At 38.8% G+C, this 25,137-nt stretch overlaps 1 protein-coding gene across 2 annotated transcripts in view; it reads right to left on the reverse strand.

The window, feature by feature from the left end:
* The window catches only part of LOC122986561 (copine-8-like), a 69,957-nt gene that overhangs the window by 33,979 nt on the left and 10,841 nt on the right, over positions 1-25,137 (reverse strand). For both annotated transcript variants that reach the window (XR_006404326.1, XM_044357902.1), the window contains exons 2-4: positions 17,219-17,259; positions 8,979-9,025; positions 7,790-7,893 (exon numbers count right to left, since the gene is read on the reverse strand). Coding sequence is in view for 1 of the 2 variants with exons in the window: in XM_044357902.1 (XP_044213837.1) it covers positions 7,790-7,893; positions 8,979-9,025; positions 17,219-17,259 (192 nt within the window). In the remaining variant the exon portion in view is untranslated. The remainder of the gene's footprint in view (positions 1-7,789; positions 7,894-8,978; positions 9,026-17,218; positions 17,260-25,137) is intronic.

A 25,137-nucleotide genomic window follows, 5' to 3' on the forward strand; every position in this document is an offset into this window, starting at 1 on the left:
CTAATCACTGCAAAGACGCTGTTCAGCTTTAAAGTAGGCTTGTGATTACAGCACCGAAAGCTTTACTGAGCTGATTTCATGCATAAGGGTGCAACAATATCAGTGGCTTCAGCATCAGAAGTGGTGAAAATCTAACATTTTACTCGGCATGTTTCCCACTTCCCAATTTTAAGTAAAAATTGAAAGTTTGTTGTTATCGTTTTTATTTTTTTCACACACCTGATATGGTAGATAATTTTATTTAAAATACATAGCACTTTTCACAATGACAAGTCAAGGTGGTTTACAACTTGAATAAAAGATGTAAAAAAGAATAATGCAGATAAAAGAATAATTGAGGAGATATATCTCTCAAAATTTAAATAAGAAATCAGAAATTTTAAATATTTTAGTAGTATATTATGTTATAAAAATTAAACCAAAGTGGAGATAAAAGTTCAGTTATAGGCAACGCTGTAAAAGTAAGTTTTAAGTTTTAAGTACACATGTATAGAAAATGTATGGACAGTCAGAGTTGGACAATGTCTAAGATCATTCAAGAGGTAATTCCAAGTACAGTATGTGTGGTTTAGTAGTAAAATGTGTCTTTTAGTAAATGTTTAAAACTATGTGAAATGCACTCTATGCATTGTCTCTGTGCACTGCCTATTGGCACCTACATCCTACCGGACTCAAACTTAGCTTCATGACACATACTCCTAACTAGATCCCTGCTTGTGTTGCATCAGCTCTCAGATGTACGTCGCTTTGGATAAAAGCATCTGCTAAATGAAATTGTAAATTGTAATCATCATTAAGGGATTTGCTGTGTACTTTAGGTAATTTTTTTGTTTTGTTAGATTTACGCTACAAGGTCAGCTGGCAGACAGTCCAAAGGAAGACTGTAAGCTGAGTCAGTACGATATCTTAGATGCCACTTTTGATTTAAAAAACATCTCAGCGCTCCATTCTAGTATTGTAGAGTGCTATGGTGTTTGTTTACCTTATGGTTTTGCCTAAATATAGAGAAATAATACCTCTCATCATTGCATTCTCATATTTTCAAAATTAAAATAATGACTCAAAAAGAGCTTTTGCACCAAACGCACAAGTTCGACATCACACTGAGCAAGGCCATGATTTCCAAATGTGAGACTGGGCTTCATCAGGTAGCTGTGTGAGCAATCTCAAGTATGGCAAGAAAAATATAACAATACAATACAATTATTTACATTTTGATGTAGTGTGTTGCATCCTAGTTAGCTGCTTTATAGGATTGTGTGATGACCTTCATTCCAAGCAATACATCTCCTAAAGTATGCACTCTCGCACATTTGGTGTGAAACTGGTACAAGGAGGATGCACAATATATACTTGGTCATCCATCTGTGACATGCAGTATCAGACAATGATACTATATTAGCAAAACATCTGCATTTCACCAGTGCATCAAAGCATACAAAGATTTCTCACCACCATGTTTACAGTTATCATAATGGATTATGAAGATAAGGTACTTGACGTTCTAGCAGACAGAATATTTTCTCTGTGACTGACATACTTGTCCAATGTCCAACACCATTCATCCACAAGCAGAAGTAACAGTTGCATCACGCGGACCATGTGAGCCACTCGCCCCTCCAGAGAGCAATTTATCCAGCTTTATTTACTTCCCGTAACCCGTCATCTTCCTAGGTGTCTCAGGTGTGTGTGCAGCATCGTGCAGCGGAGTGTGTAAATGGAAGAGTCTGGGCATTTCTTCCTACAGACAGCATGCCATGTACGATAAGGCGCCTGCTGACAAAACTGGGAGACGCTGTGTTACTACTGTGGGGAGGGGTTGGGGGGCATACAGTACTGTTAGTAATGTAATTCCATAAGAGCAAGGAAACACACTGCTGTTACGCAACACGCCGCCAGCAAAATGCACAGGTGTGCTTCATGTTCTATTCGCCTCTCGCCTCTGTCGCTCCCAAATGTTCATAAATGATTCATTTAATCTTATTTAATAATAAGAGAGAGAGGAAGAGAGAGAGAGAGAGAGAAAGAGAGAGAGAGAGAGAGAGAGAGAGAGAGAGAGAGAGAGAGAGAAACATACTACTGATGTATGTATGATGATTTGGCTGCACATGTCACCCACACACACACACACTCACACACACATAAGAGTGTTTGCAGGAGTAGATGTCCCACGGCGCCTCGTGAGTGCACATTTGCTGTGTGTGTTTATGTGGATGACATCACTCTGCATCGGCACTGGGCCAGACAGGATTTCTTTTGGTCTTGCGCTGTCTGTCTTGCGGGGGGGGGGGGGGGGGCGGCCGCTCAGAGCTCCGTTTGAACTGAGCAACGATGACTAATGATGGCACACAAACAAACGAGGCCGAAGAGGCAGGCGAACAACAGACGACAGCACAGTGACACTTCAGCTCCATTTCCTAACAGCTTTATAAAACCTTCATAGAGTCTTCATACCGACTGACACAAGATGCTACACAAATGTTTTACAAGCACATATTCATTGCTGTAATTGGTCCTGACGTGTTATTTTACCTAAATGTTGCTTAAAAACAGGAAAGGATTGGAGGAAAGAGAATATGCACATCCTAAATGTCTAAATGTTTCAAACTGCTGTTGATGCTTTCTGTCATATATTTAATCAGAAGAAATTGGGCTTGGGTTTATATTTAGATTTTGATTCTTCAATTATTTTAGCAAGAAAAGAAACAAAAATATGCATAATAAGCAAAAAACAACTTTAATTTCATCACATTTTTTTGCAATAAGACTGATTTGTTTCCAAAAATTTCTACGTAGAATAAAGAAAAGTTGCCTTCTTTATGAATTTTGAATCTGATTTTTTGATCCCCTACACTAGAAGAAAGATCTTAAATCCAGTGAAATAAACAAAGTTAATAAAGCTACATCCGTCTTTTATTTCCAACACATTTTTATAACTAAACAACCAAACAGGTCAATTGTACTTTGAACTCCAGAACAACCCATAGGAGCGTTTTCTAATACGCCGCCTCTATAATAGTTACAAACCACTGTTAAAAATGAATTATGTTTTAGGGTTAGGGAAAGATCAGATGGTTTTGGTTAAAGTGATCACTTGAAATGTTGTCACGGTAACAGTAAACACTACAACAATCGTCACGGTTTTTAAAAAAAACTGTCCAAACTCACAACAGTCTCCTGCAGCTAAATCCACCTAATATAGTCATCATCTGAACTGCAGGTCATGATTATTACAGCCGCTAGATGGCATCTGTCACTCCGAGGTAACTATAGGTCGTTTTTGGCTACTGAAGTTACAACCTATACTATCATATCTCTCGGGTAAAAGGGCTGTTTATTCCTTTTGGGCTGGTATTTCACTTCATTTTTTTTGAGGTCTGATCCAGTTTGCCACACTTGATTAGACAACCATCCACTCGGGGGAGCGGCCACTGGCTCCAGTGAGCATCTCAAGATTTATCCCCTCAACCCCCCCCCCCCCTTAAAAAAAAAAAAAAAAAAAACACTGAACATGGCCACCAGCGAGATGAGGGTTAACAGGATTTCCAGGCACGGATAGCAGCAGAGGAAGCAAAGTGTGTCGTGGCTTTGGGGTCTTTGGGTAAAGAGAGTGTGGGATGGCTCAGCAAGCAGCTATACTGGCAGTTTGCAGGCAGCTCAGTGTTTGTCTGGCTGTACGCATTTCCTGAAGGGATGTGAAGCGCTGAGTGGAAGTGAGAGAAGTGGAGGTAATGAAGGGCTGCAGGAGTAAAAAAGACTTCCAGACCTGAGGACAGAGGCTGAGGAAAACCGGCATAACCGCTAGTTCTGTAATGAGAAATCTGAGGAGTGTGTGTACACGCATGTTACAGCTCAACATGAGTACACAAGAAGGTATCAAAGTGTATGTGTGTGTGTCTGTGTGTGCTTTTTGTGGTATTTTACTTGCTCTGACGACAGGAATGTGTGTGTAGGGGGGGAGGGGGGACAGCCATGTTGTTGCTGCAAGTGATCGTAAGGCCATCAGAGAGGCCATCACCAGAGGATAGTAACCGGGCCTGATGCTAACCCACTCACAACGAACCCTGCAGAAAGTCACACACACGCACAAGCACTCACACTCCTCTCGCCATTGCTTGACAGCTTTTAACATCTTGCATGATACTCTCGCAAAGTCTGCATTACATTCCTCTAGCGCACGCAGATGGTAAAACACACACACACACACACACCAAGAAAACACATGCATATACAAAATATCACACAATTATTCATACTTGCCTTGGCAAGCACACAAAAAGCTAAACAGGCAATGAAACTACACACACACATACACACACACACATAAACCAACATACCCTTAACAAAAACACAAACACACATATGCTCAGATTCACACACCCACACACTCTAAAATATCACTCCATATACACACACTGTACGTCACTAATAGTGCAAACACAAACACATTTTATCTGACACAGAATATATACAACTACAATACAAACCACTGCCTTCTCTCACACACACACACACACACACACACAACCTCACTCAATCACACAGAATCAAACAGCTAGCTTCTCTCCTTGACCTTCGCTATAACCTCCCACAGCGTGTGAGCAGCATGTGGCCCTGCTGACAGGCCAACAAGTAAACAAACAAAAGAGCCTTTTCCATATTTCATGAGCTATCATGGGAAAATACAGTGAATACGCGCGAGGCTGAAACACAATAGAGAAAAATCCGGATTACCATAATGACTCGGACAGCTCGACTTTTAGGGCTACATGAGGAAATAGGGCTCTTTTTTTATAATTTTTAAAAACACTGTGACTCAAAATACAGGTGTATTTTCTATTATTAGCTACAATAAATACTTTTCTGTCAGCCTCGGCACACCTGAACCTATCCAACCAATCAGGACAGTTTGCCCTGCTCGCTCACTTTCCAGCCAAAAAGTTGCCGACTCAGCAACCAGCTAGATTACACAACTACAGTGACTTGTTGTCAAAAAAAGAGCTTGGCAACAAATTCACATTATTATGACATTTACATGGGACTTATACAGTATATATTATGACCTATGGTGTATAAAGTATATTTGAAAGATTTAGTTGAAATCGTAAATAAATCGTAAAATGTTATATTTGCTGTCTAATTGTTGTTTATCTATCTTCATACCAGCTTGCTTTATATACCAGCTATACATTTATGTTTTTATCTATTTAGCTTTGTTGTTGTTCTTTAGTTGTAGGTCTTACTGAACATTTGTTCTCAATGCTGTAAACAAGATAAGTTGAGTTATTTTTTATCCTGATTATGATGAGAACTCATTGACCTTGTACATTCATTGTGTGCACTACATAGAGATGGAATAGGTTTCTCTCTTGTATGCCAGACTTGTACCTTGAGTGGACACATCTAGAATTATGTAGATATGCAGGTTTATTAGTATGTAGCTGTGCAATGGCTTACATGCATAAAAGATGTTCAGAAGGTTGTATCTGTCATAGTAACATTCTTACCAGTTAGTTGTTATACTGGTCAAATGGTTCAGGAGGGGTGGGAAGACGGGGATTTATAGTGGTCTCAACATGTGTAGTCTTTTGTGATGTGGTTTTCTGTATATATATATTTTTTAAATTATTATTATTTTACGTGGGTTTGTTGGATGGATTTCTGTTCATGAGTAAATTGGGAATCATAGTCAATTATCTCGTAGTATTATCTTTAGTTTGTATATGTTTATGAGAATGTTATTGTTTGTGTGTGTGTATATTTGTTCGGTTATAAGTATATATGTGGATAGATATATTGTATATATCAATAAAAAGCTTTTTGACTATAGTTTGTAAACAGTTTGCAAATTAAAAAAATCATTATAATAAACCGAATTACAGTAAAAAATGAAATGAGTTGTTTTTAATTGTATATTCTAACATTTAACCTTTTCTCCCAGTCTCTCCTCTATGTTATCATGTTTTGTGATAAAAATAAATGGAGCATATTTATAGCTTTAGTTCAGGCAGAGCACTAAAGTCATTCTTGCATTAGCTGATCAGCATCAGCTGCTTCAGTCATGCTTTACCATAGTTGTTAAATTTTTGGTTTCTGGTCCAAACATCTGGCCCATCCCACATGGGATTGCACGACACGCTATTTTACAAAACATGCATCTTTCCGTAAAACATATACAAAAGCATGTGGAGTAAAAAAAGACAAAAAATCCAAATAAACTGTAACATATCTACAGCTCATCCTGACAAATGGCTCTTTATTCTCTTTATTTTCTCCAGGATAATGTATGTTTCACTATAAACAGCTGACTCAGTCTTCAGCCTAACTGGCTAATTCATCAGCTGCTTCCCTACCAGCTGACAAGTAACGTCCATCAAAATGTGCAAGTGTTGCATGGCTGTTATAACCTTTTCACACTTTTCACCATTACTCTGCTGATATACACATGCCAATGCTGTTTGCTGTTGCAGTTTTTTGAAGATTTAATGTCCACATATATGTTTATCAAGGTTGGATTAGTCCTCCCAGTGGAATCCTCATTGTTATTCAGATTTCTTGAGGGCTTCCTCAAAGAGCACCAAGTCTAACTGTGTAACCTTTTGTTAGGGTTAATTCCTTGACGTACATGTTCTGACTGAATAATGATCTTGAAAAGTCACAAAAATGTAATATGACCTTCAAAAGCCGAACTTTTAAAATGCTGTATCACAGATTTCTAGTTAATGGCCCCTGAAATGGAAGCTGGAAGAGTGCCAAGACCTTTTGGGTTAAAATTTCTGAAGTTAGGAAGTGAAATATCACTTTAAAAAATGTCATATTCTATGTATAGAAAGTTCAGGAACATCCAACTCTTGATATCTATGATATTCCTACAAGAGTGTTGAGCCTGCGTTGCCACATTTTAATGAGGGATCTGAATATTATTGCATATTATATTTACAAATGATACTACAGAATAAAATACATGAGAGGGGAGGACATGATGGGGCCTAAAATGAGCTCAGAGGAACCTCAGAGATGCTTATTGTCTGCTGGTAGCTGATGAATCATTTGTTTTAACAAAGCAGGTTCTATTTCAGCGGTAAGATCTGAGCAACCTCTGTACTGACCCGAAGATACCCACCCAGTGCTTAAGGCAGTTAATTAAAATTGCATGATCAACTGTGTAAAATGCCGCACTTAGGTCTAAAAGGATTAAGACCGAGCAATCACCCGCATCTGCTGTTGAAAGGAGGTCGTTTGTTTCTTTCATGAGGGCTTCCTCTGCACTGCATGACACCCTAAACCATGATTTAATGTCTAAAAAATAATGGTGAAAAACAAAGAAATTTTTTTTTTTTTTTTTGGAAACATGTAATAAAATTGACTGAGACAGGAGTTCAGGGCCTTGATCACTATCGTCTATTTTCATATTGTTAGCTTGATGATTCCATTATACTGCTGTGAGGACAAACTTGTTTTTTCAGTGGATGCCATGGTGAAATGTCCAATACTGAAAATGAGTCATCTCAAAACGTCTACTGTATGATTGACTGTGGGCATCTGGTCCTATTTTGTCTCAAAGCATTGTATGAATGGTATGAATTAAAATGGGAAGGCTGGTGAAAAAGTGGCATGGAAACTTGTCTTTTATTTAAAAAGGAGAAGACCTACAACTCCCTCTGCACAGGCCATGAATATTTCAGTCTTAACTCAACTTTGCTCCACACAGAGCAGCACTCTCACCTCCGCCTGCACAACACACAGACACACACACAAACCAACATGCATAAACCAATTGTTAACTCACAGGTCAAAGCGCAGATTCTGCCTCTCCTCAAAGAAATAGTCCAGGATGAATTTGCGGACAAAGTCAGGGTTGAGGGTGTTGTCTATGACTTCTGTCCTGCCGAACTGGAAGAAAGGTCAAGACCGGTGATAATTAGTGGCTGGCATCAACATTCACCTAATTATACACTGAGTGACACAAGAAATATAGAAATAAATGTACAACACTACTAAAAAAAGGTTGGAAATTTGATCAGTTTTTACACTGTGTTAAAGTATTTTGTTAAAAACACGACATAGCAGTGTAAGTATGCTAACGTTATAATTTGCAAAGTTTTATATGCCATGCTTTACCTCTGCTAGTGGGTTATGATGCTAACCACTGGCATGTTAGCATGCTAACAGTAGCACCTTAGCATTCAGCTCAAAGCAGTGCTGATCCTAAATCCACCTGACAGGTTTGACTAATGTAACTTTAGTCAAGACTGACGATGAAGAGCTGAGTCTGACAAGCTGAGTCTGAAATGTTCTAAAATGGCCACTGTACAGAGGATAAACCTTTTTGATGGAGGTAACAACATTACTTTTTCTAAGACCAAACTTAACAGTTTTTGTCCCACTATAAAACAAACATCTCAATTGACAATTTACCCATGGTAAACCAACCCAAACTCAATGTGTAGTAAAATCTATCTGTAATTTGCAAGTGACAATCCTTTGTCAAAAGCGACCATGCCAGCATTTACATTTTCTGCATGTCAGCAGTGCTGACAAATCCCTTTTGTGAAATGGGCCCCTGATCCAAAAGAAACCTGAGGATTATCCCGAGGATAATTAGACTCGCTCCAAAATGTAATCAACCTGAACAGACCGACACAAAGACAGAACACCAACACTACAAAATATACAACAAATGCAATACAACGATTATCATTTGGATGAGTGGAGTCCCGGGTTTGCTCTTGCTTATTATGAACTGAGAGGACCCATAAAGACCTCTAGTTTACATGGCATGCACTTAAACTACATTATAATGAACTAGGACATTATACAGACACATTTCTAAACTTCATATAACTATATAGATACTGTAAACTGGCTCATGGGCCAACCTCTTGTCTTTCAAAATGAAATGCTGCATTGCAAGATCCTTGGAAACATTGACTGGTTATAAATACATAATTTCCCCACCATCTCACCCCTGCACTCACCTCTCTCCATTCCCTGTTGGCTATTCCTTGAGTGTACAGCACACAAACTGTTGAATTAAAAACAGGGGAGAGGAGAAAAACAAGAGAAGGTTAGATTGATTGGAGAGTATTTAACAGTGAACAAACAACGCTGAGAGTGTGTTCTTTCCTTGGACCCCAACATGGGAGGAAAACTCCCTAATTAAATGTCACTAGAACTTTGCCTTGCAGCATGATGATATTTCAGAAAGAGGGAGAGGAGGGAGGGAGGGGGAGGATGGTGATGGGGCTTAATGAATGTCTGTGTGGGTGGAGGAGCAAGGGGGTGGGGGGGGGGGTGCGTCGGAAAGTCCTCCTTATTGACATTCATGTGTCTCCGTCCGAGGGAGTCTTGGAGTGTTTTTGAATGACAGACTACTAGTGAGAACATCAGGCAGTCAGCTGGCACTAAAATGACATTTCATTTACATTCTAGCAGCCTTTACTGTATTCACACACATCTCTCACATGGCAGCGACTCACAACTCTAAAAACCCCCCGGACCAGACAATTAGAAATCTGTTTTAACTGATAAAATGTGATCATAATGAAAGAGTGAATAGTGGAGTGGTGGAAACACTAATGTAAAACATGAACAATGCATTATCATGACTAATTTATATATAAAATTATTTAAAATTGCATGATTGAAACAACAGATTACTGTCAACAGTCAACAGAATTTATGTTTTGGGTATTTTTAGTTGGCCTGTTTGGTAAACCAGTTGCACTACTTGTTCTTAAAGTGGCTATAATCAATATTTTTATATCATTAATGCATAAAATGAATGTAATGTAAGAGGGATAGTTTGTAGCAATGAACCCACAGAGAAGAAAAACCTTTCAGCTCATGTCTTTGTTTTACAGCTTGTCACTCTCACTGCTCTAATTGCATTTTTCAGCCACAGCAGGCAGCTGTTTTAAGTAATAAAGCTCTAAAAAGCCACTGCACTACCTAGCCACGAACATTACCTGCCAGGCACCAAACAGCAGACAAAGTTAGCAACTAGCTGGTAAAAACACAGTGGAGAATTTATCAGCTAAAAAGTCACATATTTCCCTAAAGAGTTGGTAGAAACCAAAAACAGAGCAATGGGGAGAGTGAATGTTGGTCTTACATTCATCACTTGGCCAGAAACACAACTTAAAATCAATGCTAATGTTAGTGTATCTGCTGGGCTAATAAATAAGTAACTGTTTTTCTAATACTGTACTTTTGTAAAACAAAAGCAGTGCGGGTTTAAGTTCCAACTTAGCCTAGTTAAGTGGAGATTTACAAATCACTAAATTTGAACAGGATACATTTTGTTTTGTGAATAAAAGGATAAAATATATACACACATACATACATATAGCTATTTCTGTTGAAGAAAGAGTTGTGAGTTGAGTTGTTAGTTACTTCATACTTACATCCATTAACTGCAGATGTAAAAGTTAACTAAGCGCTAGTAACTACGTAGCTAACTGAACCAACTGACAAAGCTAGCGTTAATATTAGCTTGCTAATTTACAGTTCAGCTAGTTAAGTAATTTAGAGAGTTTAAAAGGTAATGGAATATGGTCAAAATTATGTTTAATAATGATTTAAACTGGGTGGATTTTAAATTACATACATTACAATTAAACATATCTTAAATTACACCAATAACAACTGAATGACCAAATCCTGTTGATTGGGTTAGCTTAATCACATATTTCCGCCTCTTTCTAATTAAATACTACTTACTCTGAATGCATATTCTCAATGTTTGTAGTCCACATTTACAAAGGAAACTTGCACCTTACAAAGTTCTTATGTAGAGATTAGTTACTACAAAATATTTACACCCAGTAACTTTTAGTAACTGTTAATGCTACATAGCTAACCAACTGACAAGGCGTTAGGTTGCTAATATACAGTAATGCTATAGCAGTTAAACCATTTAGATTGAATAGTAAAATAAGTAAATAGGTATATAAATGGTGTTTAATAATTATGTAAACTGGGTAGATTTTAAATTAAATTTCACAAACATACCTCAAATTTGAAAATGTTATAAGAAGTAAATGACCAAAAAATATTGGTTAGGTTAGCATAATTGCTTATTTTCACCTTATTGTGATTGATAAATTATCTGCATATTATCTATTTAATAATTCTCTCTTCTTTCTATCTTATCTTAAACTCAGACAACTCTGAGTTTATATTGTTGGTGTCAAACGTTTTTGGCTTCATGCGCCATTAAGCAACTTTCATAGGAATGAACAGGGACCCGCCTCTGTATCCAGTTCTCTTTATACATCCATGATTTAAGCACCATCCTTTGGGAGCCATCTTTAAAATTTACCTCATGAGGAAGGCAGATGAACCTCTTTCCAACCCATTCCACCTGAGCAACAATGATCGCTAACTCTAAAGGGCCACAACAACAACAACCTCTGTCTGTCCTTGTCCTATCTGGTTGCACGAAAGCACTAAAAAGGGGGGCAAAAATATAACAGGACATGAGCCTGTGAGCTTGTGTTGAGTACTAAGATGTAAGAGTAACCACTGAGATGGTCTGCCTGGCTTGTAGACCACCTGTGGGGACCCACAGTGTGGATGAAGAACTGGTTGTGTAGCTCAGTGGTTTCAGAGACTGCTCTATAAGCAGATTATTGGATGTTTGATTCCTGCAAAAACCAGTGTGTGTCCATCTTTATCCATTTGCCATGTAACAAGCGACTAAACACATGCTTGCACACCATTGCAGGAAATATATTCAGAGGCAAATGCTGAGAGGAGGAATGAAAACAAGCACAAGAAAGAAGCTAGTGTGCTGCAAAGTAGTAGAAATCTTATTTTGTTAAGACTGTGTTTGATATCAATATTTGCTCTCATCTCTGACAAAATGTTATTTAATTTCTGTCAGCAAAGGAATAGTTTTGAGAAAGTTTCTTATTAATGCAGAGAGTTAGATGAGAAGATTGTTACCACTCTCACCTTTACACTAAATATGAAACTACAGCCAACAGTGAGTGAGCTTAGCTTAAAGACTGGAAACAGAGAAACAGGTAGCCTGGCTCTGTATGAAGATAACAAAAATCCACCTTGAAGCACCACTAAAGCTCACTAATTAACGTGTTATATGTGTCAGTACAAAAACAAAAGTGTGGTTTTATGTGGCGTTATGTGCCACACTACTAATTGGCTTGATGCAGTGACCACCTGGGGGCCAGATGCATAAACAATGCATATACACAAAAACCATGCATACGCCATTTTCTGCATATCAACTGGTATTTATAAACACAGAATATGTGGTGAGAATGCATTCTTCATACCAGGCTCACACATATTTCTCTAAAGCTATCTGAGGGTGATGAGGTGGAGAAGAAATATGTGGTGAGAGACAGAATCTTCTAGTAAAACATTGTTTGTTTAGGTTGACAACCAACTACGCTGATTGTGTGATTTTTTCAGTTTACAAAGAGATTTGTAAAATGCCAATCAAAGGTGCATTTACAAATGTAATATTCATTAATAATTTTTGTGTGATTCATTTTTATCATTCTTTTAATTTACATAGGAGTCAACATTTTATTTTGCTGTCAATATTCTTTTTATTTTATCCTCAGTTGTGACACATTTTGTAAAGTTGGTTTAGATATGAGCGCTACAAAGTAATCATTGATTACATTTCTGAGATATTCCTGCCGATGATGAATTAATGATATAGACGCTCTACAGAGCCACGGAGTCGCATGTAATAACAGCTGTTCTGGTTGTTGGAGAATCTCACTGTTGCAACACAATCTGTGAAACTGTTCTTGTTTCACTGACAGCTCTGGAGACTGGTGGAGCAGTATTGATATGAAAACAGCTGGTTGAGATGAGATTTATAAAACAGAACAATGAGTAAGCACCGCTTAATAAATCTGATGAAATTAATGTATGCATATTTCTGGCTTTGTGCATACACTCAATTTTAGTCATGAATCTACACAGAGCTTTAGGCATCTGGCCCCTGGAGTTTTGTTGTCACTGTAGCCATGCAAGCAGCTGATTCCAGGAGGTAACAGCGCCTGACCAAGAAATAGTAGGAACAGTTGTTCTATGAACTGAAACCACCAAGTGAAGCTATGCCACTGGAGTCGCACTCACTGGGACTCAGTGTGTACTCAGGTGTATGAGCAAAGGTAGCTTTTAAGTTCCTGGTATAGCCATAAACCTTATTGTTAATTCATTTTCTAGACATAACAACAAATCATTTCACCAGCACTATGTTTTAATTGTGACCTGCCTAAGGGACTTCAGATGAGAGTTAGCTATAAGCTAACTCTGATACAGTACATCAAATGGTAACATTTATGTTTAACACTGTACATGGTCCCAATAAATACATAAATAAACATGCATTGGAAATTCCTCTGTGTTAACATTCAAGCATCTTTGAAGGAGGGAGTTTTTGAGTGTATTTTAACGTCAAGGCAGTGGTAAGAACTGATGAGGCACTACAATGTTTGTATTCTGGCATCATTTACAGTTTTCATGTCCTCTATTCAGTAGCATTTCATGAGGAATTTAATGTGGAAGTCTATATAGTGTGTTGTTATTGGGGGAAAAAAAGATGAACTTTCAAGCTTTAGTGATGAAGACAGCAATTTACATTTTATCTGCAGACTCATTGGAGCCAAAAGGTGAAACTACTTAAATGTAGCATAAAAACTCTAAAATAAAGGTCCTGTCAGCAGGGACACCCAAACAAAACACCCACGTGGGCAATCAGACACACCAGATACTTTAAAAGCTGCATGAAAATTAAAAAAAAAGAACTTGTGTTCATCTCATGACATCTGATTACGAAGGCAACACCTTCCACTGAAGCGACAGGCATTATCATTAATTAAAGCATTAATTAATTGTAAATTTATGCCTGAGTTAATGTATGAGCTACCACCAACTGATGAAATGACATGGCTGACTTAATCATGGATTCATTAAAAGTTGTGACTGTGAGTTAAAAAAAAAAAAAAAAAAAACATCAGCGGTTTCAAAACCAGCAGGTATATCTGATGAATTACATGTTTTTCCCCCCAAAACTGACATTTCATTTTTTCGAATGAAGCTCATGTCGAGACCAGATATAATATATTATTGCTAACATTTTGTAGAAATCTGATGACTTTTCAAACAGTCGTGTTTAAAATGTCACACTGTTTTTTGAGTGCAAACACAAAGAACGAACGTCCTAATTATGATGCATCTGCTGTGGCGGTAGAAGTGCCTAAACTTGTTGTGTTTTGTCAAACTGTCAGTGTGGATGTTGTTTACAGTATGTTACACTGTGGATGCTGTGCAATAAGCTGGGGCTCAGCTGGTTGAATATACAGTCATCCTTTAATCTTGTCGTGAGGCATCGCACGACACATGGTCTCCGCTTTATTATGCGAGGGGGAAAAAGCGATATATCAATCACACGGCTGTAAATAGTGATGCATCCTACCCATCTGTACCTGTACCTGCGCACTTTCAACTTTTCCTATTCATCAGGCTGATGGCAGGACAAAAGCGCCTCCAACAGCATCTCTGCTTTGAATGTTGTAGATACCGGCGGTGCATACTTTGTTAATGTTCCTGTCTGTCTAATGGCCTTTTCCAATCTGCCGGAGCACACTGATCAAGCACATCCACATTCAAGCACCACAGGAGCCACAGCTGGAACACACACACGTACTGTATAAGCACATGTAGAAAACAGAAACACTGGATTGTTGTCCAGCTTGATAAGCTAATATGAATATGGTACGTGAGTCTGCCCGAGGCCCTGAATGTATGCACTTTTTTTTTTTTTTTTTTTTGAGTGTGTGTGTGTGTGTGTGTGTGTGTGTGGCTCTGCTGAGGCGGTCTAATGCTGTGTGACTGGGGCCAGTGCTGTCAGCAGAGCAGAGACATGGACGCAGCACAAGTGCCTCCTTGCATAAACGTTGGGGCTGGCATGGATGCTCACCTCCTCTCCCAACATCTGACACTTAAAGGTCCAATCCGCGATTCTGGGAGCTCACCAATTATGGGTTCACACACACACACACACACCAATCGACGCTAAAAACACCACCGGGTGCACCAGGCGGCTCCGAGGCGGTAACGTGAGAAGGGATTCGGAAATGAAGACAGGCGATGCTAAAAAAAAATGTGTGCATGATAACCGAACCTCCCCTGGTTGAATAAAAGGGTAAAAAAAAACGGAACATAAATTTCAACTTCATCATTTCAACATATCTGAGAGCAAGTATTTCCTCCCTTCGTGTTTATTTTTAGAGGGCTTTTATCCGACAGGACTGTCACAGTCTGTTACAGAAAACAAAGCAGGCACGACAGACAAAAACACCAAGGAACTACTTTACAAGCTGGTCTGTGTGCACGTGTGCCTCTGTACTTGAGTATGAGTGGGTATATTTTAAGTATTTACTAGGGCTGGGTTACTTTTGAAATGTTTCAATACCTGCGCTTGCCAATTCTATACTTGAGAAAGAGAATTAATCACCAACAATTTTGATTATCTGTTAATCATTTAACTCATGTTTCAAGCAAAAAATTGCAAAAAAATCACAGGTTTTAGCTTCTCATATGTGAATATATTCTGTTTTCCTTCTTCTATGATAGTAAACTGAATATTTTGGAGTTTTGGACTGTTGGTTGGACAAAACAAAACATCTGAAAACGTCACCTTGGACTGTTGGAACTTTTGATGGACATCTTTTAAAGTTTTCTGGCATTTCACAGATGATTAATTTAGAAAATATTTGGTAGATTAATCGAATGAAAATAAAAATAATTGGTAGTTGCAGTCCTAACTGATACCAAAACTTACTATCAGAAATGTAATCGTTAAGAGTGAAAGTTTGGCAAAACAATCCCAACTCAAGATCCACTTACTAGCTCTTTCCAGGGCTTTTAGACCAAGCACACAGTCTTCCTCAGCAGATGGAGTTGAGGAAAAAACATTTGATTTGATTACAATTGAACTGCAACGATTAGTCAATTACTCAATAAGTCGATTGACAGAAAATTAATCAGCAACTGTTAGTTTTAATTAATTGTTATAATTAGTTTTCAAGAAAAATACCAACTATTTGCTTCTTAAATGTGAGGATTTTATGCTTTTATTTGTCATATATGATAGTGTTTTATTACTATTTTCTGACATTTTAAAGACAAAACGATTAGTCTATTAATCAATACAATAATTGGCAGATTAACTGATGATGAAAACAATTATTAGTTGCAGCCGTAGATTAAAAGCTCTCAATAAAGCTAGTCAGTGGACTTTGAGTTGGGAATGTTTTGTCAAAATATAAACATGCTAAAACTTCTAAAATGTTAAATGTTTAAAAAGAAACAGTTGTGCAAGAACTTTGTCCAAAGAACATGCAGTCTGTCTGAAATTAACTACATTTTCATTTAAATCAGGAACTAACCGATCAAAACCTGAGTCAACAAGATTACAAATCTGACTGGACATTCATTCATTGCCATCGTTAAGTACTTGACAGTCATCCAATACTCTGTGACACATTTCAGTCTGTACCGAAAGAGGTTTGATACTCAGCCCTGGTGTTTACATGTTTAACTGGGCACAAAACCACTGAACTGAGAACTCAGTGTGCAGGTTTAAAAGGGAGAAATATCTTCAATAGAGCACTTTACCTTATTCTATCGAGGCAAATCATGGTTCGATTGCAGACTGGACCTTTAAAAAACACTGGACCAGTTGCCAAATTGAACCCCTGCTGTCAAGGGAGTGTGTATGTGTGAATGTGTGCCTGTGTGTATGTGTGTGTGTGTGTGTGTGTCCCTGTAATCTGTAGGAGGGAAGTGACTGGTTTGTGTGTGAGGATGATCTGGTTCCCCTCACTCACGTTGGGAGCAGAGAACAGTGACGAATACAACCCCTGACATATGCAAATGTCTACTGATTCACACAGCCGAAGCAGAGTATGCATGTGCGTGTGTGTGTGTGTGTGTGTAGTGCATGCAACTGTGTGTGTTTGCACAGTTTAAAATCTGCCTGTGGTGCATGTTTGTCTGTGGATATATCTGTTTGTGTGCAGAATTTAATGTCCACATGTATCTGAGTGTGTGCATACAGTATACATGTGGGTGTGTGCGTGTGTTTTAGTCTTGCTGGGAGCTGGTGTGTGTGTGTATGTGTGTGTGTGTGTGTGTGTGTGTGTGTGTGTGTGATGGGAGACAAGCTTACTAGGGTCAGACTTGGAGAACGTGTCTCTGTCCAGCAGGTTTCTGAAAGACAGGAAAACAAATTGACATAAAAATTAATTGCACAGCTCTCCCACTTCAACAAAGAAAGTGAAACTATTGCATCATTAAATCTCGACTAATTAGCTCCCTCACTGACCACGACAACTTGTTTACCCATAATCCTCCTTTGACTTGATTACCAAAAGTCATTCCATCCGGTCATTGAGGCAACAACATTAAACAGACTATAAAATCAAGCTTAAAGTGGAGCCCATTTATATTTCAAACATACAGAGGAAACAGCAGAGGAGAGGACCTATTTTTCACTTTTTTTGCGCTCCCTGGGTGCCAGCAACAACAGCAGAGGCTGCCATCAAATTTACATGACACTCCAGTCTTGGCTCTTTGCATGGGTAGGGATAAATGCACCGAAGAGTCCCATCACAGAGCAGATGCTCGGCACTACTCAGGTACTCCACGGTTAAACAGCTCAGAGGGAATTAAATATGCACACAGAGACGACAAGTCACAGCTGCCTGAGGCCTGAGAAGAAAGAAACCGAGGAGCGGCTAAGTCTCAAAAAGGGGAGACCCGGCATATTACGTCAGCCGCAGCCGCAGCACTGGGGTTAATGCTCTGTGCTGGTTATTTTACTGTGTCCAGGTCTCAGGAGGAGGTAGCGAGGAGGACGGGGACGAGTCCGACTACACCCAAAGGGGCTGAAGTGAACCTTTCGCTCACTCAGCTTGTACTCCTACCAAATCTTATGTTAAAAGCTCATAAAGGTTTCATAGAGCTAACCCAAGAGGACTAAATAATATGAGTGAATTGGCCATCAGTGGGAAATCCGACGAGACACTTAACCCAAAAATCTACAGTTAAAGACCCACATAAAAACGTAATACAGGATTAAAAAGGATATTTTAAATCAAAGAGCTTATGTAGACTTAAAGCCCATTTACCTCTACAGAGGGTGGATAATGGGAAACACCAAAATCAGAAACTACAGCTTCAAATCCAATTGACTGTCTCCAAATGATGCGTCAACAAGAGCTGAAAACTACTACTGTATTGCATTCGATTTCAAAGGTGCTCCTGTTACTGCGTATTTCAAATTGACAGTCACTTATAATGAAAAAAATATTCCCTCATTTTAAGCCTGCACATCCCTGAAGTTAGGGGATTTGAAACTGACATCTCCTAAAGACAATTTTCCAAATTGATGCATCAGAACCAGCGACGTCTCAGAGTCCAGAGTGATATATTATGATTCTCCACTTTCATGCAAAATGGGTCCCCATTGGCTATGTAGTCTGAACAGAGGCATGCTAAATAAAAAACACCTTGATGTGTTGATAAATTATGTACAAAGACATGTTAATGATTAGAGAAGAGATTATTTCCATTTCTTCCTGTGATGATCGAGTGGAAGCAAAACGTTGGGACGTCAGGACAAAAGAAAGGAGCTTGTAATGCAGCTGAAACATTTCAGTAACAGACAACATTTCAATATGATAAGGATCTTCCCACCAGACCTGAGAAATCTCCACAGCCATGGGAGCACTGGTGTAGTGCTGATACGATTAGTCAATCAATTAGATGATCGTCTGATAACTACATGACAACAATTTTTATTAATGATTAATCATTTAGGTTATCTATCAAGCAAAAATGTCCAAATAGTATCTGGTTCAAGCTTCTTAAATGTTAAGATTTGCTGTTTTTTTTTGGTTTTATATCTTTATTAATTGATCAAACAAGACATCTAAATACATCACACTCTTTGGAACTTGTGATGGACATTTTATAGACTAAACGATTGTATAATTGCCTGTGAACATAATCCAGACAGCGATTACGCTTGTTCAGAGGTTTGCTAAGTTACTTTATCTGGACATTTTGATGTTTTTTCTACTGTATGTTAGTATGACTTTTATCTGACCCTATATACTTTACTGATTTTGGGTGTTGGACATGTGACAAAAACATTCCATAGTCTGCATGTCACCTTAGGTAATATGGTATAGCCTTTCTGGGGGCCTTTTAGATACAAATAATGGGTCCATGGTCAAGCTTGGAGCTGTTCCAGATGTGGTATGTTATGATACATAATATGTTGTGAGGTAGCTGTCATTCGTGTCAATACGTTGCCCAGACCATCTTTGTATATGGAATGGAACCGATGGCCATCGTCTAATAAACTTCTTCAAAATAAGAACTTCGTCAGCTCTTCCTTTGAACGATACATCATCACACATCCTTCCTTTCGCTGTACAACGTTTGAAATTGATTGTAGCTGCCATTAATTTAACTTGACGTGACCCATCATGCTCAGTGAAGTAAGAAACAAACTTTTTACAGTCACTCTCGCAGCCTACAAGGTGTAGTTTTTGTGCTGGGTGTCACTTTATGCTGTAATAATCACGGCAGCGAGACTTCGTGCATATTGTGCTCTGCTGACAGAGACAGAGATGAAGGGGGAGAGCTGGGAGAGAGAGAGTCTCCTGCTATCATGCTAGCTGCGGGGCGAGCACTCTGTCGCCCGTCCTGTCCTGTATGACAAGCAACGAGTGTCTTCAAGCCGTTGATGGCTAGTGATGTATCTAGATCAGGCACTCGTGTTGTGCTGATCCCAGTGTGGCCCAGATGGTAAAACACCACGCTCCGCTGCCTCGCCGTCAGGGCACACCCACCGGCCTTTCTCCGGCTTTGAGACCTTAAATAAATGATAATAAGCGATGGAATTGGGGCCTAGTCATATCGAGGCTGTGTTTTATGACTGGCGGAAAGTCTGAGAGATTGTGTAGGAGTGAGAAGTGGGCGACCTCACCTGCCAAATGGGATAAATGTCCAATAAAAAGCAATACTGTACCCTGTTGGCTCCCAGAGGAGTATGAATAGAGGCAGAGAACAAGATGCAGTGAAGGAAAAGAAAAAAAAAAGAGACTTAGGAGTGTATGAAAGACAGCACGCAACCGTATGTGTGTGTTCACAGGCAGAAGTGCACACATTTATACGGATATGGTAACCTCCCTCTGATTCATGTGCACCCGAGGGCTTCCACCTGGCTCTTATATAGATGGGCGACTCTTTAAAAAGCCCTTTCCACCGCGGGCAGCCCGGGAAACGTCTGGGCGGTCCGAGCAGAGTGCCTCGTAGTTCATCAAACATTTACGAGAGCGGTCCCTCTTTGACACCAGAATTACATTTGAAATCCCACCAGTTACATCACAGCCACCTAAACATGGCAGCTAGAGCTTTAAATACCTGTATGTGAGGAAGGAGGGAAAGACGGGGGGGAACTTCCATCTGTGAGAGCAATTGAGATGAAATTCTCTAAGATGTGTTTTTGGAAAAAAAAAAGGGAACACTGAATAAACGCCTTTGGAGATTTGCAACCTCACATAAAAACGGGATCAAATTGAATTTTATTACAATAAGAGTAGAAGTGCTGGCTACAGGAAATCACATCACATATATTTTGCATGTTATTTTCTTTATACAGCACACGTTTTTTAGATTATTTTGAGTGTTTTTTTTGTTGTTTTTATACTGTAGGAAACAGAGAGGGTAATGTGCAACTTAAGTGGCAGAAAAGTCTGCTTCTAAATCACAAAAATGATAAAACGTTAGCTGTTAGGCCGATTCAATTCGGTTTGGATTTGATTCTTGATTCATTGACATCAGATGAATACTAATATTGCAAAAAGCACTTTTCAATTTATGCTGGGAACTTTCCTGGGAATTTCTTCTACATTCCACGCAAGTGAGCAACACTTGTGTTTGTTTTAGTAGAATCCACACACCGTTCAGTCGACGTCCACAGCTTCACATCTCGTAGGCAGAGATAATATCCTGTTAACAAACGCTGTGTCTTTTTTCAGTCATCTCGTAGATGCATTTTCTAGATCTGCTTCAAGATAGCCAGAGTCAGCTAACCATCCTGACTCACAGCATAAACCATAACCCGTAAAATGCAACTATTCACATCACGTTTACTGTCATGACAAAGATGGCTAATATAGCCAGCTATCATCTGTTACTTTTAACTCAAAATAAGCTTTTTGTGCACACTGTAATAACTTAATTTCCACAATGTAGACATTGTACACATCATGCAAGCCTAACTGAACTATTTACACCAATTAAACACCGCATACTAATAACATTTAGTGCACATGTACACATGTTTACTGAGTAAAGGCGCAAACGCAAAGACTGATTGATCCCAGGATTTCAAGAATCGATACTGGATCATTCAAAATAAAAATCCCAATTAATTGAAAAAACTGAAATCAGCCTCCCTCAGCCTAATGAAGAGGTTGAGGGAGTTCTCAGTCAAGTTCAGTCTGTACAGCAGTGTAAACACCTGTGTGGACGGACTATGAGTGTGTAGAGGCTTTAAGAAATCTTGTAAATAACATTTTGTGGATGACACCCACACAGTTACCAGTAAAAGCTCTGAGCGGGGGATTCCCCACAGAAATGATCATTTCAGTAACATTTTTAACACTAACTTTTGTGAAACAGCACTTTCCTCAACAATTTTCAACTGTTCAGCTTCCGCCAACAAACTTTACACATGCTATGAGATGGATGTGAGTGCCCACATTTTTAGCCTGTGTGGCCTCGGTGGGATTGGAAGCATTAACCCCGGCAGTGTTTGTGCCTGCCTCCGCTCGCCGAGCTCCACGGGAGCACAAGTAGCAAGAAAACCTTCTCAGCAAGTCAGAGGGCTTCAGATTGCAGTGTGGGTGGTCATTCCCATCGCGTAACCTCACATAAGTCCACAAGCTTGACATTTAGCCCTGCAGCCAATGTAAAGGTTTGCTTACTGTTAGGACAGTAGCAGTTGTCAGCGGAGCTATGGCCCAGCTAACAAAGAGGTTGCAAACAAAGGCACAGTAATGAACGTCCTGCTTTGAGGACAACACCAGATCAATAAGGTCAATTGAGTCTGAGGAAAACTCTGAGCTGCGCTAATCAATCCACCTTAGAAGCACTTAAGACATTCTCTTAACGATTTTCCTCGTGTTTGTATGTGTGGTGGGGAAAGTGATGTGCATCCGATAATGAACTAAAGGAATCCTGCTTCACAGAGAGAAAGTCACAACATCAGCAGTCCATGTGAACTTGAGAACAGAGGTAGAATAATAAGCCACGACTGCTGGGAAACTCTGAAGCAATGTCAACAGTGAAAACACTCTTATTACAGTACATTTAATTATCAAATCGATGTAGGTAGAATTGATGATTAATTGACAACAGAACAGCTTCATCCATCTCTATTACTGTATAGATCTCAGGCATGAGCCTCCTCCACTGTGACCACCAACAAGTAGTGCTCTTCGGCACCACAGTACTACTTTTTTCTTGTTAAGCTATTCTGATCATTGTCCTGACAGTCAACTGAAAAGCAGTATGCTGCTTATTCTTGTCTAAACACTGTATGATATTCTGCAACAGGAGAGGGCCATATGGATGTAATAGGTCATTTTATATTGTGAAATTGATAACATTGCGATATAGTGAATTATTTTTGGATAAAATAACCAAAAAGAAATGTCTGTTTTAAGCTAAATTACCAAAATAACTACCTGAAAAACCAAGGAACTCAAAAAAATATTGCCATAAAACAGTCCTGCACATTGATTCATAATAGTGGCCAAAATGTATTTATGTATTTATTGGGACCATGTACAGTGTTAAACATAAATGTTACCATTTGATGTACTGTACCAGAGTTAGCTTATAGCTAATTCATCTGCAATCCCTTCGGCAGGTCACAATTAAAACATATAACGGCACAATAACAAACATTACATAGCAAAAAATACACGGGACACAAAATACAAAGCTACACACAATAGCACATCACATACACTCACAATGTCAACTATAAATGACTAATGTAAGATTATCATATTAAAAGCAATGACCCGGAGATCATGTACAGTATATACCCCATTTACACCTGACCCATGTGCTGGATGTCATTATCCAGATGATGTAGCCAGATACAGATCACGTTAATATGAGTCGTAAATGGGGCTGTATTGTCATATCGCACATCCCTTAATTACACCCACTTCAACTAAGAGCAAGTAACATCTATGTAACCAGAATATGATATTTACATGGGTCATGACTTATACAAGTTATTGCCTAAATTTTGTTGTAACTAATCTGAATAAGCAATTCAGTCAATTAGACCAAAAGTTCCTGGACAATGTCCACTACAGTATCTGTCTTAGTTCATCCTTCATCTGTTGCTGTGAAAATCTCAAGAGGATTTCATGTTTTCTTTTTTGTCAGGTAGTTTTTGTTGGATGGTTGAGTTTTATCAGAGCTTTATCCTATTTATATAATTACTCAAACAACTTTCCCCTTAAATTTCAGCAGGCATAAAATAAAATGTTTTTCCTCACACTGTTTGAAAATATCAAGTATTTTATCTGTATGTTCTGCAACCTTAATTTTAGGACATATAACACCTTTATTGAGTGAAATATTCAAAACTAATATTTTATAGGCTGCACAATAACTTCTAGATGTTATGTCCATCATTTTATACACATTTTAAACTTTTTTATTGGTTTTGAATAAAAGGACTTGATCAGTCAACAGGTTTTAAATAACTGATGTGCCAAAGGATGTGAAGGTAAGAAGAGGCTAAAATTGTCAATTTATTGAGATCTTCACGTCTTCATCAGATAAAATTCAGTCAGATATATGAGAGAGATAGACAACATAGAGAGGATTTATCTCTGTTTCATAACCAAGTCAACAGAAAAATGTAAATACGCCCTACATGATAATCAATCATTATAATAGCTCAACTAAGACGAGGTGGTCAAAATTACAAGAAAGGTCTAATGTCAATATCCCCGTTCAATCCATGTGGAGATACAGTATTTAGGGTGTATGCTCTCTTTGGAGAAAACTGAAAGAGTATGATTAAAAGCTGTGATGTGTATCTTTCAGCATGATCCAGGCAGAACGTCTATCATGAAATTTGCTCAGTTGTTTTACGTCATTGTCGGTTTGCAGTGAAAATATCATCAGCCGACCAGAGACTGTGAACGTGAATGTATTTTGACCTGAAACATGAGGTGAGCTGGCACTAGTCTCCTCAATCACACAACTCCAACCACGATGAATGCACAAAAAAACACATTGTATATTAACTAAAAATCATTGTAAATCTCCACTTTACATATGTTAAAATACATTTGCTGCTATAGTTCTAAAGCTTAAAGCACAGAATCTGCACTGAAAACACATATTGTACCTAGTAAAAAGACATCAAACACTGGACGCTAATCAACAGGATGTCCTCAAATCTGTCTACAGCAATCACAGAGATAGTGGAAAGCAGCTACGCAAAAGATGAAAGCAGCGGAGCAGTAGGGGGGGGGGGTGCAGGAGGTGAGGTGGTTAGTAATGTGATGGAGCCATGTCGGCTCTCTGAGGTAACCAGGTGAAGCTATGGTGGCTGTCTAGTGCCTTAATTAGATCAAATGACTCCTTCAAAAACTCATTAATGCATCCACTCAGCATGACCCCCACTGGGCCTCCTGTGGTTTGGACCCACCACCTGAGACTGACTTGATATGTTGGTTTTATGCTCTTTGCTCTGTTCCACCTAAATGGTGGAGGATGTGTAAGATCAAGGACCAATACACTTTAGGTAGCAAAGCTGCGAGGTGAAGCAACACGGAGAGGGTGAAGCGGAGGGGAAACAGGGAATCTGTTTAGTCAAGATTGATTTCACTTTCATTAACGTTTCATTAACGTGGTTTTTGAACTTTAAGTTGTATTAGTTTAGTTTTAATTATTAGCAAACAGATCTAGCAAGTAATTAATAAGAAAAAAGTAACTGAATGGAATTTTATAAGAGGCAAGAAACAGATAAACAGA

Source organism: Thunnus albacares, chromosome 7, assembly GCF_914725855.1.
Source record: "Thunnus albacares chromosome 7, fThuAlb1.1, whole genome shotgun sequence".
NCBI lineage: Eukaryota > Metazoa > Chordata > Actinopteri > Scombriformes > Scombridae > Thunnus > Thunnus albacares.